At 44.9% G+C, this 18664-nt stretch overlaps 1 protein-coding gene across 3 annotated transcripts in view; it reads right to left on the reverse strand.

The window, feature by feature from the left end:
* The window catches only part of COL4A1 (collagen type IV alpha 1 chain), a 626471-nt gene that overhangs the window by 361530 nt on the left and 246277 nt on the right, over positions 1-18664 (reverse strand). For all 3 annotated transcript variants that reach the window (XM_085622171.1, XM_085622169.1, XM_085622170.1), the window contains exons 5-12: positions 12513-12557; positions 12356-12418; positions 9293-9346; positions 8776-8802; positions 6782-6865; positions 3700-3762; positions 1742-1777; positions 1577-1618 (exon numbers count right to left, since the gene is read on the reverse strand). In XM_085622171.1, the coding sequence (XP_085478297.1) occupies positions 1577-1618; positions 1742-1777; positions 3700-3762; positions 6782-6865; positions 8776-8802; positions 9293-9346; positions 12356-12418; positions 12513-12557 (414 nt within the window). The remainder of the gene's footprint in view (positions 1-1576; positions 1619-1741; positions 1778-3699; positions 3763-6781; positions 6866-8775; positions 8803-9292; positions 9347-12355; positions 12419-12512; positions 12558-18664) is intronic.

Genomic DNA, 18664 nt, shown 5'->3' on the forward strand with positions numbered 1-18664 from the left:
TCCAAACTATCTGTTGAGAAGTCTGTAAAACTGGAATGAGACAATATGTGGTTTACAATTCTTCCTTGGTAGAGGAAGCCCTGCAAGGAAAACTTAAGCAATTGATATTCTGAACTGTTGTGCACAATTCCTAGTTAATATAAACTCTCTTTTGAGTACCCAATCTAGGATTGATCCTTTCGATTGAGTTTCATAGAGTGAGGTTTTATTTTTTAAATGCTTTACTCCTAAAAGGTGAATATTGAGTATACCTTGTTTTAGTCATCACCATACAACAGAATGAAGTCCCACAAAATAACGGATTCTAGCTTACCAAAACAATATCCTAGCAAAGATCTTAAACAACATAATTGAGGTTAGTTGCCTGCTCAGGAGGTGGTTAAATAAGCCAAATTGTCACTGACTCATAGGCGGAGAATCGATATTTCAGTGTCCTCTGTTCAAAAATCGCATGTGGCATAAAGCATTACTAACGAAACTGACCTTTTTACATAAAAATCACAGTAACTGCTCCCCATCCCAGGGACCAGTTTAACCTAATGACTGCATGGAAGGCAAGCAAAGCAAACCAGCAGTCTTGCTTCACTCAACCATGTTTCTGTGACCATTAACACTTCCTGTGCATCATTTATGACTTTCTTATGAATCTCATACGTATATGCTGGTATCAAATGTCAATTAATTTACCTATTTGATGTGTCTCTTCCTCTCTTTCATGCCAACAAGTGTCTTGAGATGGGGTAAATAGGTTAGACAGCCTCACCGCTTCACAAGTAGCTACCATCATATCTACCAACCACCCAGTGGAGCTCCAGACATCTTGGGAGTAAACAAATGCAATATTTATTTGGAGTAGGTCTCAACGGATTCTGTGTGTGAGCAAATAGAACCCCTGATGCAGGTAAATTGGCTCCCCATTTTTGGTTTTGCACAGCACGCATCACTAATGGAGAGATTATTTGCTCCTGAATATCAAAATTCCTTAGCACAGCACCTGTTACTGATGGAGAGAAGGAATCACCAGAAACGTCTTTCAGATCACCCGCAAACCTGCCATCTGTGGACTTCATGTCAACCGCTTCAATATCTCATTCCACCATGACTAAATGTTCCTCCAGAACCAGCTTAAATGTCTTAGAATTACAGGCTTAAAAACATATTTTCAAATCCAACCACCCAGCAGGAGGCATAGCTTAAAAAAAGAGAGGACTTAAATTTAGCACTCAACTCAGCACAAAACGACCCACAAAAAGAGAAAAGTACTTACTCAGGATTAACTAAAGACCAAACAGCTCTCACACAATGGTGTTCATGTGCTCTCTCAGTCCCCGAACAGACATGCACACATGCTCTGCCCACCTATGCATTTTGTCCATTGCTGTTTATGATTATGTTAACAACAAGATCCAAACACAGCAGGTGAACCACTGGAACTTACACTACTGAAAGTACTGCAAAAACACCCATGAAATTTAAACGTGTATTCAACTCTTGCAGGTGACACTGTGTAAGCTTTGCACCGTTGAGTGTTATCAAACATGACAAACGTCACTGCACATATTTTACATCAACTTACTTTATCTCCCTTTGGTCCTTGAAAACTCAATCCCATATTCCCCTGGAAATATAAATAAAATGATCATTAGCACAGCTTCTAATGTACACACTAATTCACCAATATTTACACCCAAAATTTTGTATCCTTCAAGGACAAGTTTACAGTTTTTTGCACAATTGTTACCTTAGGTCCTGGTGGTCCGGGTTTGCCTGGTAGACCCTATGAAAGATGATATTTTATTAGAACTATTTTCAGTAACGTTTAAATTAACAACAAAGGTGAACAAAGCTAACTGCAGTAAGCCATCAGAAGATCAAAAGGCTCCCAAAGTGTGTGTGAGTCACAGAATTCAAGAGAGGCAGAGCTTCTTGGCCTTGCTAAAATACAAATCAGGCATATGTGGTTATGTGAATGTTCATGTAGGCATGAATGAGGTCACAAAAGGTGCAAGTCAAAGACACAAATAATCTAGCAAGTCATACTTCAATAAAAAAAGTTGCAATGTTTTCAAATGTTCCAAATTAATTAAATATATTTCTTGCTTTTAATCTACAAATTGTCCCTATTCTGGACACTAACGAAATCTATATGACTGTGCCATTTTTTAGCTGCATAACCACTTGAATGTTTATGGAATGAACAAATCTAACATGTTTTCATCATGTTTTTTATCAGCAAAATACCACAGCACTATTGAGATTTGACAAATTTCATAACGTTTGCCGAATTTTAACTCGATTTCAAGAAAGCATGCAGAATTAATGTCCTACGCTTCTTTACATCCATGTGGTTGTTGGTTCCATTTCCATAGTATATTCCATTTCCATTGTTCCATACACTCTTTTTCCTTCACATCTACTGAGTAAATGTGGTTTAGTAAATACAGTAGTTCCTGTTATCTGATAGACAGAGATGACAGACTTTGTGTGGAGCTTTTACGCTTGTGCTAGGAGAAACTACAGATTGGACAGATAAGTATTGGTCTTTGCTTTAAACACCAACTCACATACACACACATGTGTTTGCACACACACACAGAATACACATATGATTATTCCTTAGATGTTAGATTCGTTTGAACAGTATTCAACTCAGGAAGATATGTTAGTTTCCTCAGTATAATACATTACATATCTTCTGCATCATTCAATGCTCAAAAGCATCTACTCAACAAGTCCAGAAAGAGAGATGATAAGGGCGACCTTCCGAACCGCACCTGGCCAAAATTAATTTCTATGAGAGGCAAAAGGCTCATTGCTCACTAATTAATGTACATATATTTAATAACACTACTATATTAATGATCTTCCTTTCCTGATTAACTAGGATCATTTATGGCTGCAAATAACATATTTTCTGAAAAATCAGTAACCAATCACAGTGTTCTACCAAAGAACTATGTGCCACCTTTACTGATCAAGATAGGCTCTGACACCAAAGTGGAGGGAGTAGAATTAATGTTAAGACAGTGTCGAAAGTAACTCACAGTCTCATTTTGAGACAATAAGCTGCAGTCAGGTCGCCTCGATAATAAATAACTAAAAGTGATGGGTGGAGTTGTAGTGTTAACCTCAGCAACTGGCGGTGTGAGCTTCATATCTTATTTGGCTTGGCCCCAGACTGATTAGAAAGTGGTTGGTGCCTCTCTACCATGGCATGGAGCCGGAGGGCAAACATTATGTCATGGAATGCTATCCAGAGCAATGGCAGTGGTTATGTTTAACTCGGGCATGGAATCTGAGCCCCTTCCTAGATGAAAGCCTTGGAGGCACTGGCATACATAGCTGTTGATCCTATAGCTGACTGTTCCATAGGCACTTAAACGGCACTTCGCTAAAAGGCGAGAACTAGGCGTAGTTACTTGTGTTTCTGTTCAGAGGAAATGTGGCTTAGCAGGTCAAGCTGGACTGCCCCTTTTTAGTCTACCAAGGATGAATTGCATATGGCTTGTCTTTCTATTCCATACCACAGAGGGGGGAAAGCAATGGAAAAACACTTCCCTGAGTTATGCCACTGTTCATGACTAACTCTACCAATTAATGTATTCCGTTTTCCCTAACTATCTAATGGAATGTTTAATGGGTACCACTGATTGGTTGGAATCTGTGAATCATGCCATCATTGCACACATGTTTTCTTACCACGAGTCCTATTGGTCCAGGTGGTCCAATGGGTCCTTGTAATCCTGGTTGTCCTGGAGATCCCTGTTTACAAGAAAAGGGGAAAATATTTTTTGTTTTTTTAAATCAAACCATAAACAGATTTCAAAATGCAGAGGATGAGATTTAGAAAACGGTTGGAACAATCTAAAGCTGACCATCATTCACTGTAATGTGATCTGGAGCAGATGTGTGATGGACTGGGATATCTTTGAGATTCTTTAAGATGCGCTTAGGTACATCTTTTCGTATTCTTCTGGTGCATGAGCATCTTACCGGCACCCCATACATCTCCAGACTTGAACCATTAATGCATCATAGAAAATATGTGAAAAGATCTGACATCCATGTGAGTTAGCTTGGCCTGTAGTTACAAGACATTCTCATAAAGATCGAGGGGCATATTATCAAGGGCAATATTGCCGCTTTTGAGGCACTTTTTGCTGAAAAAGTGGCGATATTTTTATCGCCCTATTAGCAAGCCTGTGCTAACATGCGTTAGCTCAAGATTTCAGGAGTTAGCTGTCGCTTTTCCTATCGCCTTGCATGTCAGCGATAATAATCGCTAATGACATGCAAGGTAGGCGTTCCTAACATAAATTACACGCTAAAAGTCGCTAACACAACTTCGCTGCATTAGCAAAGTTGTCCCGCGATAAAAAAACTCGCGCCAATCTCCGAAGATCGCAGGTTTTTAACACCTGATAAAAACCTGACTAAACATAGTGTAACATGGAGGCACATAAGAAAAGTTCACCCTTTTGCACAGGTAACATATACATGGGAGAAAGTGAACAAGACTTTTCTTCAGTTGACTCCAAATACCCATCTCAAAATATCCCTGTGTAGTGGCTTTGTAATTATTATTATTATTATTTGTAATTATTGTTTTCTGTTCATTTATTACCTCTCCGTCCTTTGTTTTATTGCAGAACGAACGTAGCCAGGTAACCACCAACACTACTTTGTGCTCCATTGTATTCATTTTCCCTTTCCCCTTCTATCGCCCCTTCCTCCCGCTCCCGATCAGTTGTTCCCACTTCAATCAGTTCATGAAGGGTGTTGGCTGAAATACTAATGCACCGTGAACACGCTGATCCCATGCTATTGCATGAATCACTATCGCGTTTTAGCGGGAGTTTTCACTTCCTTTGAGCGAGTTGAAAAGACGAGAAGTTGTGAAAAATTGAAAAGAACAGAGGGGCATATTATCAAGGACGGCGATAATGGGCTTGATAATATGCTTTATGGCATTCCCATAGAATCCCATGTTCTGGTGTCAACCTGGGCTTCTATTGGAATTCTCAGCGGCATATTATCAAGCCCATTATCGCCGCTTTAGCGGCAGTTTTCTGCCGCTAAACCGGCGATAATGTTAACGCCGTCCTTGATAATATGCCCCATAGATTTGAAGGCCACTTCCTGCTAGTAAAACAATACCAACAAAAAACAGCGCTTAATTTGTGCTGGTGGTGGGCACCGGTATTCATTTTTGGGGATTGGGGCTTATTTTTAACCCAAAGCAACAGAGAGAGAGAGAAAGGAGAAAGAAGAAATAAGAAGAAGGGAGGGAAAGTTGGGAGAATATTGAGAAAGTGAGAAAACAGTAAACCTGATACGAGTGAGATAAATAGACAGAGAATGTAGGCTGGTGGAATAAAGAGACATGAGGGGAAATCAAATCTATGCAGTCTGGGTATTAGTCAACCAGGGCACCAGCTCTTAAGCAAACTTTGGGTCCCAGCCCCTATTTTTTATTCTATTTGAAACTGTTCGGTAGCTAAAGGTTCTTTTTTTTCTGGGACGCAGTAATGGAGAAGGGTTTTTCTTGCTACTCATTAATCCCGTCATCAATCCCATAATCTCAATCTTCCTAAAATAAAGGGCTGTCATTTGCAGAGCCTATGCCTAAGCGGGAGAGAGCAGCCATGCTAAAAGACATTCTGGGTCTAGGGTGCCTTCGCCAAAAGTCCACACTGCAAACATCTAAGACGTTGGGATTTCTTTTCAGCCATTGCTTTCATACATTTTATCCCTATGTCCACACTGGTATACTTGTCCACATGGCAGCAGGGGGCATCCTGGGAAACGCCCTGGGCGCTTACCTTTCTGGACCCAAATACTGACACGTGTAACATAGCCCATTTTAAGGCTACACAATGGGGTTACTTCATAGTTGTCAGTTAGAAGTTACTAGTGGCAGCAAGTGCCACCTCTGGGTACACTGTCCACTTTCTTTTCTACCCCTGTAATATGGTGCCATGAAGGCAGTAGAAGCAGCAGAATGAAAACAGGGCTCAAAGAACTCTGTTTACTTTCTGCACTTTTTAAGCCTGTCTTAACAACAGAACTGTCTGATTGATCAATTGGTGCCAGTCCTTTAAAATATACATAGAGTGGGCCTGGCTCCCTTGAGAGCAGTAGTTTGTGCTCACCTCATAATATTGACTGTTTGGTGTATCATTTCACCTTCTATGAGGTGCTTGTATTGCAATGCATAACAGGATATTTTATATTTCACAAAATTCATCACTTATTAAATTCTTTAATTCATGGATGTATTGTATACAGAAAGCAGCTGTTTTTCCCCACTGCAACAGGGTGTTTTTAAGTTATAATCAGGGCTCAAAATGTATGCTAGGCCTATTGGTTTTTCCAGTGCATGTTACTTCTTACCATTGCCCTAAACTTTAGAAGTTTTGCAGCAAAGAAGAGGCTTTTGAAAGGTGAAGTTTGGGGCACAGGGTCAGACCCAGGAAACCAACGAAGATGAATAGGTAAGCCACTTCCACTACCCCTGAAATTTGGGTGAATGGTCATTCACGGACCATGCAAGTCCAAATAACAATAAAACATGTATGTGCAATGTGGCACCTACTAGCAAAAGCATGGTTAGAGTGTGGGACCCCATTACCCTCACAGGTGGGTTTCCCAGTTCTCGCAAGGAAGACTTAACAAAAACTGTAGGAAAGTAAAAGCCGCTTCTGAGGATACAGCATGCCAAATAAAATGTTAATGCAGTGGTAATGAATGCTGAGAACATTCTTTCTCCTTTCTGACTTACCGGTGATCCAGGAATTCCAGGAATCCCTTGCTCTCCCTTCAGCATGCCGGATGGTAATAGACCTATGATGTCGCCTGGGTCTCCCTAAAAAAAAGAAATAAGAGAAAAACTATTTTTGATGAACCTGTACTAGATCAAACTGGTGTACGGAAAACTTTACCTACCTGTAACAATTGGTTAGCCATCTATAATGTTGTAGGTTTACCTGTTTTACACACTTGCCATCTAGCGTTCGGCTCCGAACACTATAAGCTGTTTTTTTTCTAAAAAATGTTTCGGTTTCGAGTTGACCCTGAAAGCCACAATACACCAGGCACAGACTCCACCTCAGTTTGCACTTTTTTCCTTCACCAGGTACCTATTTTCATCAATAACGAATTGAGTCCATTGATCTATCATTTTATTATTGGCCTGATAGTGCTTTTCCCAGCCCTATTCTTCCCAATGTTTGCTGATGAACTTACTGCTTGACTTATAAGCCATTCTACTACTACACTCATGTAACGTTCTGTTATGAAATGTGCCAATTTGCTCCCAAAGCTATCTCCAGTCACCCATATTTTGTTTATTGTTGCCTAAAATGAGGATGCTCATCTCAGTCTCAAATGGATGAAATGCTGAGGGGAACAGCTGGGATTCTAATCTGTGACTGACTGGCTACCCTGGTTTCTTACAGTGAATGGGTAAGTCTTCTATCCAAAAGACCGACAAACTCCTGTTTAGCACAGAGATATAACTTCATTCATGTTTTCTCACTATCGAGGTTTTAGTATCTTCATTGTTACTCAGAAGGTTTCAAGCAATGTATCGTAGTTATATCTACGGTCAATCAATGCTGCTATACATCCCCCACTCTACTGTATGGTCCTGCTACTTGGGTAGCCATATGGATTACTGTAAGCAGAATTACTTTCTGTTTGTAACAATTATATCAATGTAACTTATTTGTCCCCAGAACCTGCCACCTTCTGAATTCTCCTTGCAATGAAAGCGCCGCACCAACAGACGGTTCGGTCTGTAGTATAAACAGTTGTTCTCACTCACTCACTCTCTCACTCACTCACTTACTCACAAAGTTCCTTTACACAGGCACAAACTCCCGTCTCTTTCTCAGGCTTGGCATCAAGAAGCTACTTTGAGCAATATCTAATGGCAAAATGGGTGTTATCAACTGATTTTAGCTGGCAGTTCATTCTTTTTGGGTGGCTTTTATCATGGTAAGTTTGCCACAAAATAATATTTGAAGTCATATCAAAACGCTCTCCAATCACTTCAAAAGTTCAGAGAAGAAGCTAAAATAAAAATATTTTTTTCTTGGTGCATTTACAGAAATCTAACTTTTCTCACTTAAGAATTGAAATTTCAGGTCTATCTTAGCTGGTTTCTGCAGCACTGGTGGTCACTGCCTGCCACTTGGAGGGCGACAGGAAAGGGTGCCTTTGGTTGTGATTTTTCTCTATCCCCTACAAGCTTTTTGCCTGGTAAAGTTTATCTGACAAATTTGTGGCTTTGTTTTGGGTTGTGGCTCTGGCTTTTGTATTCATGGCCTCCATGTCCCTTGTTATTAGTATGGATCCATTCCACAGAAATTGGTATACGCTGCTGGGTACACTGATTCACAGGGCCCTGGTAAGCACCCACGCTTGGTTAATGCTAGCTTGATCTAGCCCTGCATTCCGTATGTCCTCTATGCCTTTATACCTTTCTTGAACTTAATCCTGGATGTATTGGATGATCTGGAGATTTTTATTTAAGTTGAAAATGTAACATCTGCATTTGTAGATACATCTCAACCCATATTTTAGAATATCTCTAAATTATGCACCTAATCTGACATGCCCATTTGTGACTTCTTATGCATATGCAAAAACAAAGCAATGCAAATGCAAGGTATGCAAACGCAAGGTTATTTTCATAATCAGTGGATTGATAGTATTTCCAAGATATGTGTTGCAGATATGTATCTGGAGTGGGCTTCGAATTGTCACACTTACCTTTGTTCCGGGAATTCCTGGTGGTCCCTGTGAAAAGAACATTATGTTTTAATTTTCATTATTTCTAAAAGATCATTTTCCCACAGCAGCACACAATTGTAATAATCAAGTTAAATTTGGCAGACAAATACTTCTTTCTCTAGATCCAGTGGATGTTCTAGCATCTAACATTTTAGGGTTGGTTATAATAGTAGAAGAAGATAAGGAGGTGAGGTACCACATTATGTCTAGGAAGCATTTACTGATTAGTCAATAAAACTTTATATTAGGGGTTTCCAACGTAAGTCAAGGAGGCTGAAACCCATGCTATATTTTCACCGTCCCCACAGAGTAGGTAACGCGTGTAAGTACAGTTTGCCAGAAGGCTGGAGATACGTCTAAAGTATTGCAAATGCCAGAATACCGAGATTCCAAGAATTCAAGCAAGAAGCCCACAATATGTTTGAATTGTACATTGATGTAGAGGTCTTAAGATGAAAATCTTAAAGTGCAATATTAATATGAAAAGTCAGCCTACCAAATTTCCAGGCGAGCCAAATAACCCCGGGGGGCCAAGAGGGCCTCGCTCCCCCTGAAATGTAAGACAGACAGATAGACATCATTACTCCATGAAGTAAAATGTAAATTATAATCAAACAAAACACACAATAAATACATAACATATAAACAGTTTAACATTAACAGCTGAAGATATTCAATTGAACACTCTTGCTTTCTACAAGTAAATAGTGACTGCTTTAACCCTGCATGTTACCACTTCTTAAACTAACTACATGTGCACCATTACAGCTTCAAATGCCCCACCTGAATGGTCAACTGGCGTAACCAGTAACTCCTTTCAAAATGTGAACCTCTGAAAAACTAAGGGGAAGATTAAGTTCAGCCTAATTTGTGATTGACTACCCAACTGTGTTCATTTCTTTTCAACCCTGCACATTGTACTTGATCAAATAATTTGGCCATACCTTCTGGTCAGGCCGCACTACCATTGGTCAAGCAAGGTAACAGTTTCATATGAATGACCATCTAAATCGATTTTAAATTAAGATTCCTTAGAGCAAAAATAAGGTCATTGTTCCTCAGCACTGCTGAGTGAAATCAAAAGCTACAAGTATCCCTGAGCTGCACACCTATGTTCCTGTAATTAGTGCAGACGTCACTATTTCTGAACCAAGGCGCCATTTTTCTCAATCTTGTGGCTTTAGCCAAATATTGTAATTGTTGTTTTGATTATGTTATCGTGTAATTTATTTTTCTAACTCTAGTGTCGTTAATAAGTCTATCTGTGTGTGATCAAATATTACTGTATCATTGACATGTTGTACTAATTGGAGAAATTGCCCCCCCAGCTTTCGCCATAAAAGGTTTGGAGACCCAACTCTCCTTGCCTCGCCCCACCGGGCATGCCCCATGTTGGTGGTGTAAAAGCTGAAAAGCAGTGGTGCCAAAACACCTCCCTGTTTCAAGCCCCTGATAGTTTAGATGCATTGAGAAATCCCTTGATGGGGTCCTCATTTGATCGCTATCCATATGTTGAAATAAATGGAATGAATGGCCCTTGACAGTCCATGTGCGGTGACCCAAACGTCACATTTCTGCCCCAAACAACCCTCGGTCCTTGCTATTGAAGGAGGCCCTGTAATCAATTAAACAGACAAACAGAGGACTCCTCTTCAGACGAGCAGATAGCATGGATAGGGCCTGGATATTATGCACACTGAACTTCTGGCAAAAGAAACCCTGTTTATCATCAATCCAGGTCACCAAGTCACTCAGGAGACTTAGGGCCATATTTGCAAGCTCCTAACGCCACCAGGGCGTCACTTTTTCTATGCTCCAATGTCATTGCTATCTACCCCATATTTACAAGGTGGCGTTAAGCCACTTAATGTGGCTTAACACCACCTTGTAAATATGCCCCTTACGCAGCAGTCCACTGCAGCAAAGGGGCAGGCAACGGGTGTTGCTGTGGGCTTTCCTGCACAAGGTGTCCCTTCCTGCACATAAACAATTGCCCCTGCAGCGCAGGCACCCTTGCGGCATGGCGCAAGGGTGCCTGCATTGGTGCTAATCTGCTTTTATAGCACCTGCATTAGTTGAAACGCAGCGGTGCACCATATATTTGTAAAAATCAGAGCACAGCACTACCAATTTTGGAGTAACACTGCGCTCCAACATTTTATTGCAAATATCCCCCTAAGAGACTTGTTTACAAGCCCTGTGCGCCTCCGGAACTTCACTTTTTTGGATGTTCCGGCAGCGCAGAGTGCGGAGCCATATCTACGAGGCCACAAAAAGCCACCTTGCATGACTTTTTATGGCCTCGTAGATATGGTGTAAGGCAACGCAGCGCAAGTCACTCCATTGCCTCACATTGCATTGGAGAGGCATGCCATGGGCGTGCGGTGAGTGATCCCACTAAACGCCCATGGTATTTGACACATTCCCAAATTTATAATAGAGCTTAGATCAGGGAATGTATCAAAACTGTGCCCCTCCCCAAGGGTGGCATAACAATTGTTTCTATGTAGGAAGGTGCCCCTTCTTGCACAAAAACAAACATGCAGCAATGCAGACACCCTTGAACCATGGTGCAAGGGTGTCTGTGCTGTCACTAGACACCAATTTGTGCACCAACGCAGTTGAAGAGGACAGCAATGTGTCCTCGATACAGCACAGTCCTGCCTTTTTCTTTTGATGCGGGGCAGCACAGCAAAGTGACGTGACGTGCAGCACTGCTCTGTGTCAAATTATTGTAAATGAGGCCCTATGTGCCAATAGCTTTGTATCTACATAGTGTTTAGGAAGCAAATTAAAACGTGGCTGTTCCCTAGGACATAATGGACCAGCCCTGCTGTCGCTAGACCTCCCTCTTCTCACTTCAGCGCCAAGACGCCTTGGCATTCGAGCGCTCTATAAATATAAATCCTATCCTATCCTATCCTACATCACGAAGGCCTATTAAGCGGTAATTGCCCTTTTTAAGAGAAGATTTAATACAGAATACCACCATGAGTCAGGAATTACAGCAGATTGTATGCAAGCAACGAAAAGAGGCGATAAGAGGATCTGATCACCATCAGATTTAAAAGGGCAATCTAGCGAATGACATCACAATAGGCTTCACAACACAACAAGAAGTCTCCATGCAGTGGGGCCACTGCTTTCAATACGCTGGTTCAGTCAGGTGATGAGTGCCTTTACTTCTTTAATTTTAAAAGGAGATTGCCTGCACTTCTCAGCAGAAATGCAATGCTTATAATGGAAGAGTTCCCGCACTTCTCAGTAGCAAATACTCGGGGATAGTGAGTAACTGTTCCTCTGTACATTCCATTTCAAGTACTGATTAGGTCATACCTTTTTGCTGATGATTGTTGATGGTGTAAGATTGAATAAGGGGACAAGTTTTATATTTTTCACGGCCTGTCCCCTTAAACAACTTAAGTGACATTCAAATTGGTCACTGGGCACCAGGGGGCATACAGGGTGACAAACACCTTTTTATTTTCATTTTCCCAGTCTGTATTCATGGTCAACGGTTATATTACAATAATAACCTCAGCTCTTCCTTTCAATTTACCTTTGTGCCGTTGCAACCTGGGATTCCAGGTGGGCCGGCTGGACCATCGAGACCTGGGATGCCCTGTGAGAAAGAATGAAATACGTATTGTGTTAATGTACATCACGGCACAGCAAACACGTGGCATGCACATTTAAAACACCATATTTATACATACTGGAAGACCTGGGTTTCCTGGGAATCCGGGTGAGCCAGAGGGTCCCTAAAATTAAAGAGAAATCGTCACGCAATTTATATCATGTAACGTATTCCATTTTCTACACACACACGGAGGAATGAAAGCAGGTATAAATATTTGTAACAATCTCATACATGACCAAAAGAGGGCAGTCTCTCCTAAGTTATCTATGTTTGACTAGCCAATCATTTTATCACTTTCTCTTTGACTACTACGGGCATATTATCAAGGACGGAGTTAAAATTATCGCCGCTTTAGCGGAAGGAAACTGCCGCTAAAGCGGCGATAATGGGCTTGATAATATGCCGCAGAGAATTCCAATAGAAGCGCATGTTCACGCCAGAACATGGGCTTATATTGGAATTCTCTGCGCATATTATCAAGCCCAATTTTAACGCCGTCCTTGTTAATATGCCCCCCTATTCCTTTCCGCGCACCTAAGAGCAATGTATCTGTGCAAAAACGTAAAAACCTCTTGTGGTTCGAAACTCCACCGGCTGCTTCACAGAATTAGGACTAGTTGGATTTTCGAAAAGCTGGGATCATATAAAATGGCAGAAAATCTGCCAGTATGGTGAAATTTTCACAGCCGTTCGTTTAGAATTGGGGCTGTAGAAGTAGTGTTACAGGGGAGCGGTGGCCATGCAAAATACAGTATATAGTTCTGAACTCAGAATTTTGGGGCATATTATCAAGAAACGGCGTTAAAATTATCGCCGCTTTAGTAGCAGAAAACTGCCGCTTAAGCGGCGATTATGGGCTTGATAATATGCCCTTGAGAATTTCTCTAGAAGCCCATGTTCTGGTGTTAACATGGGCTTATATTGGAATTCTCTGCGGCATATTATCAAGCTCATTATCGCCGCTTTAGCAGCAGTTTTCTGCCGCTAGATCGGCGATAATTTTAACGCCGTGCTTGATAATATGCCCCTTTGTGAGTATATACAAACATTTTGCATGCAAAATTACACCTGTCAAAGGCAGAAGTAAGTGGACTTTACTGAGTGGGAAGATGATGGAAACGCCTCCATATTTTTTTTTAAATTTCTTTACGCAAGGAAAATATTTTCCCGGTGGAGTGAAAACATGTACATGGTCAAATATATATTTTCACGTGAATTACTTAAGTAGATTTACCACAAAGGGCATTTTTTAAAGAAATGCGGGAACACAAACTAGACCGTCAACATCTCAGGGTATGGTAGCCCCAGAGAATAAAAAATCTTACTGGTCATTCCATGTTTTTCACTTAGGACTTGGGAGCTATAGGAGGAATCAGTGTTTGTACACTGAATTAGTGCAATTCTCCCATGTTTTTCCCGCACACATGTTGCCATGCTTGCATAGCAGAATGTGTGCGGGCAAAATAACTATTGTCCTGATGTATCCGTGCATTTCCCCATAGATACAGAATGGGTAAAACCCTTTAAAAACTCATGACCCTATGTTTCTGCAAAAACTCTGAGGCCCTGATTTACAAACAATTTGCATCGGGTTTGTGTTGCTTTTTTAATGCAAACACGACGCAAAGTGTAGTGGTGCTATTTACAATCCAAGGCAAATCGTGATAAACGCTGGAGTTTAACCAAAAGTATTGCAAAACAGTGCAATGCGCTGCCGTGCATAGCTTTATATCCAGGGGGCATTCCAAGGGTGGTGCATGGGCGTTCCCATACAGTCAACCATGAGTTTTCATGCAAATCGCTATCTGCAAAAAATTGTAGACAGGAATTTGTGCCACAATCATGTGCCTCCCTAAAGCAAACATAACGAGAAGAAATGTTTCCATTTCTATAGCACAGTTACAAACAGGAAAATGGCTTAAAGCATACATTTTGTACAGGAAGGGCCCAGAGGAAAAGCTCCTCGTTTTGCATGATCCTGGGCACTAGCTATCAATTTGGTTGTTTTTTCCTTTTTCTTTTCCACTATCTTTTCTAAACTTCTTTTATGGTTGGAGTTCCCATTGAGTTCCCTCTATCGAGTCATTTGGATATGTAATGGAATAGTATTAATAAGATGGTTTTTGGGGGGCTAGGCGCCTTTGTGATAGAGTATAGCTCTAGCTCCTAGCTTAGGACACCCCCCGCAACGCACGGCCACCAGCTGCTGCGTGTGCCTCCCCGCCTGTCTGCCTCGCTGCCCCGGCCGCCGCCGTTTCACCACGCCCCCTGCCACCGAGCGGCGTGGGCTCCGTGTAGCGCTGAGCTCGCCTGTCCTGCAGGCTCCTATTCCCCGCTTTCTCGACGTGTGCCCCTTTGTATTTTGTAATTATTGTGCTTGTGGTATTGTAATTTCTGCCTGATTGCGCGTTTGCCTGTTTTCCTCCGTCTCTTCCCTACCCGCTCCCCGCTTCCCGCCACCGCCGCTAACCCCGCCCCTTTTTTCTTTCTGTACCCTCCCCGCTCCCGCCTCCCAGCTGCTCCGCCCCCTCGCACTTCGCCATATATGGCGCCGGGGCGAACGCGCAGCGGTCACGCGCAGCGGGCGCGCCGATTGTGCGCCGAAGGCGCGCCAAAGGTAAGCCCGTCTGCGCCCGTCCGCGCCTGGACCGCACCCAGTGCCAGGACCCCTGGCCCTCGAGGACCCCTGCCCACCCGCCGGACGTACATCGCCGCCACCCTCAACGCGCTCAACACCGGCCGAATCCCAGGATGCCACCAAGCCACCCCGAGACGCACCCACGGACCCTTCAGCTTCCACGCCTGCAAGTTCACCTGCATCCGGACCTGCCTCGCACCAGCACCCGCCAAGGCGAACACCAGCAGCAACCACCTCAAGTGCATCCTGCTCAACACCCGCTCCGTCCACAGACACGCCATCGAACTCTGGAACCTCCTCGACACCACAGCCCCCGACGTTGCCTTCCTCACGGAAACCTGGATGAACGACTCCTCAGCGCCCGACATCGCCATCGCCATCCCAGAGGGCTACAAGATCACCCGGAGGGACCGCACCGCCAACCAGATGGGAGGAGGCATCGCCATCATCCACAGGGACACCATCCGCATCACGACCAACACCGACGACACCCTGACCACCGCCGAACACCTGCACTTCCAGATCCACACCGACCCAAAGACCACCCTCAGAGGCACCCTGATCTACCGACCCCCGGGACCACGCACACAATTCAGCGAGGACATCGCCGACTTCGTCTGCCCGCATGCCCTCCCCTCCGCTGACTACATCCTCCTGGGGGACCTCAACTTCCACCTGGAGAACAACAGCGACCGCAACACCATCACCCTGCTCGACAACCTCGCCAACCTCGGACTCAAGCAGCTGGTGTCCACACCCACCCACCTCGCCGGACAAACACTCGACGCCGTCTTCTCATCCAGCAAAGACATCGCCTTCAGCCACGCCACAGGACTCCACTGGACAGACCACAGCTGCGTCCACTTCACCTTCTGAAGAACGACGATCCACCACCACCAGCAACAGGTTGCCCGAAGAAGCTGGAACAAGATCACAGCCAACCAGCTCGCCGCTTCCCTGAGCCAGCACCCTCCTGCCAGCTCAGCGAACCCCAGCCAGGCCACCGACAACCTCACTAAGTGGATCAGCACCTGCGCGGACGAACTCGCCCCTCTGAGGACCCCGCCCAGCAGACCCGGCAGCAAGAAAGCCCCATGGTTGACCGACGAACTCAAGAGCTCCAAGAAGAACTGCCGAGCCCTCAAGAAAATCTGGAGAAGGGAACCAACACCGGACAACATGAACGCCCTCAAGCTTGCCACCCGGAAGCACCACCAACTGATCCGCGCCACCAAGATAACTGCTTTCAAGGACCGGCTGGACAACAACGCACACAACTGCAAGGAACTCTTCAACATCGTGAAAGAGCTCTCCAACCCCAACGCCGGAAACAACGACATCACCCCATCGCAAGACCTCTGCAACTCCCTCGCCTCCTTCTTCCACAACAAGATCGCGGACATACACAACAGCTTCAGCATTCAACCGACGCACGCCACGACCGCAGCAACACCCCCCACCACCACCCTCCGCGCCTGGACTCCGATCAGCACCGAAGATACCATCCGCATGATGAACTCCATCCACTCCGGATCTCCGACCGACCCCTGCCCTCACCACGTCTTCAACATGGCCGACGCTGTCATCGCACCCCACCTGCGGGACATCATCAACACCTCCTTCGACACTGCCACCTTCCCGGAGAGCTGGAAACACGCCGAACTCAGCGCTCTACTCAAGAAACCAACAGCCGACCCCACCGACCTCAAGAATTACCGCCCCATGTCGCTCCTCCCGTTTCCAGCTAAAGTCATCGAGAAGACCGTCAACAAACAGCTGGCCGCCTTCCTCGAGACGAATGGATCCCTCGACCCCTCACAGTCTGGCTTCCGAGCCAACCACAGCACCGAGACCGCCCTCATCGCTGCCACCGATGACATCCGAGCCCTGATGGACAACGGAGAAACAGCGGCCCTCATCCTCCTAGACCTCTCCGCGGCATTCGACACTGTCTGCCACCGCACCCTAGTGCAGCGCCTCAGCAACGTCGGAATCCAGGAGAAGGCACTGGAATGGATTATCTCCTTCCTCGACGGAAGAACACAAAGAGTCCGCCTACCACCGTACAAGTCAGAGGCCACCGGAGTCATCTGCGGCGTCCCTCAAGGATCCTCGCTGAGCCCCACCCTCTTCAACGTCTACATGAGCCCCCTCGCGGCCATCACACGCCAACACAACCTCAACATCATCTCCTACGCCGACGGCACCCAGCTGATCCTCTCCCTGACCAACGACCCCGCCGCCGCCAGAGCCAACCTTCACGAAGGGATGAAAGATGTAGCCGAGTGGATGACGACCAGCCGCCTGAAACTGAACTCAGAAAAGACGGAGGTCCTCATCCTGGGCTCCTCGCCCTCCGCTTGGGACGACTCCTGGTGGCCCCCCGCCCTGGGCACCGCACCCAAACCGACGGACCACGCACGCAACCTGGGCTTCATCCTGGACTCTTCCCTCTCCATGACCAGACAAGTCAACGCCGTCTCCTCGTCGTGCTTCAACATCCTGCGCATGCTACGGAAGATCTTTCGGTGGATCCCCACCGAGACCAGGAAGACTGTCACCCAGGCCCTCGTCACCAGCCGACTGGACTACGGCAACGCCCTCTACGCCGGAACCCCCGCCAAGCTCCAGAAGAGATTCCAACGGATCCAGAACGTCTCAGCCAGACTCATCCTCGACATCCCACGTAACAGCCACATCTCCAGACATCTGAGAGACCTGCATTGGCTCCCCGTCAACAAAAGAATCACCTTCCGTCTCCTCACCCACGCACACAAAGCCCTACACGATCAAGGCCCGAGCTACCTCAACAACCGCATCAACTTCTACGCTCCCAAACGCCACCTCCGATCAGCCAGCCACGCCCTCGCCGCCGTCCCCCGCATCCAAAGAGCGACAACAGGAGGAAGGTCTTTCTCCTACCTGGCCGCCAAGACCTGGAACTCCCTCCCTCCCGACCTGCGCCTGACCCAAGACCACCTCTCCTTCAGGAAGAAGCTCAAGACCTGGCTGTTCGAGCAGTAACGGCACCCCCCCCCCCCCCCCAAGTGCCTTGAGACCCTACGGGTAAGTAGTGCGCTCTATAAATGTCTTTGATTGATTGATTGATTGATTATAATATGTTAGCAGGAGGCAAGTAAGGTTTCCAGGTTGGGAAATTTACAGGTGACCAGTGTTTTACCTTCAGACATTTGCGAGCAGTGTTCTGGTGAACAAATCCACATCACCTGACATAACTCAGTTCTGTTGCCAGTATTTTAACTAATTTTTCTATCACCGTTTTGCCTGAAATGAGTAAGCAAGGAGGAATTAAGGGGCATATTATCAAGCCAGGTGATAAAATTATCGCCGCTTTAGCGGCAGAAAACTGCCGCTAAAACGGCGATAATGGGCTTGATAATATGCTCTAAGGAATTCCAATTGAAGCCCATGTTAGATGTGAAGGACATCTAACCTGGGCTTCAATTGGAATTCCATAGAGCATATTATCAAGCCCATTATCGCCGTTTTAGCAGCAGTTTTCTGCCGCTAAAGCGGCGATAATATTATCACCTGGCTTGTTAATATGCCCCTAAGTTTCGTGATATGCT

Source organism: Triturus cristatus, chromosome 8 (assembly GCF_964204655.1).
Source record: "Triturus cristatus chromosome 8, aTriCri1.1, whole genome shotgun sequence".
NCBI lineage: Eukaryota > Metazoa > Chordata > Amphibia > Caudata > Salamandridae > Triturus > Triturus cristatus.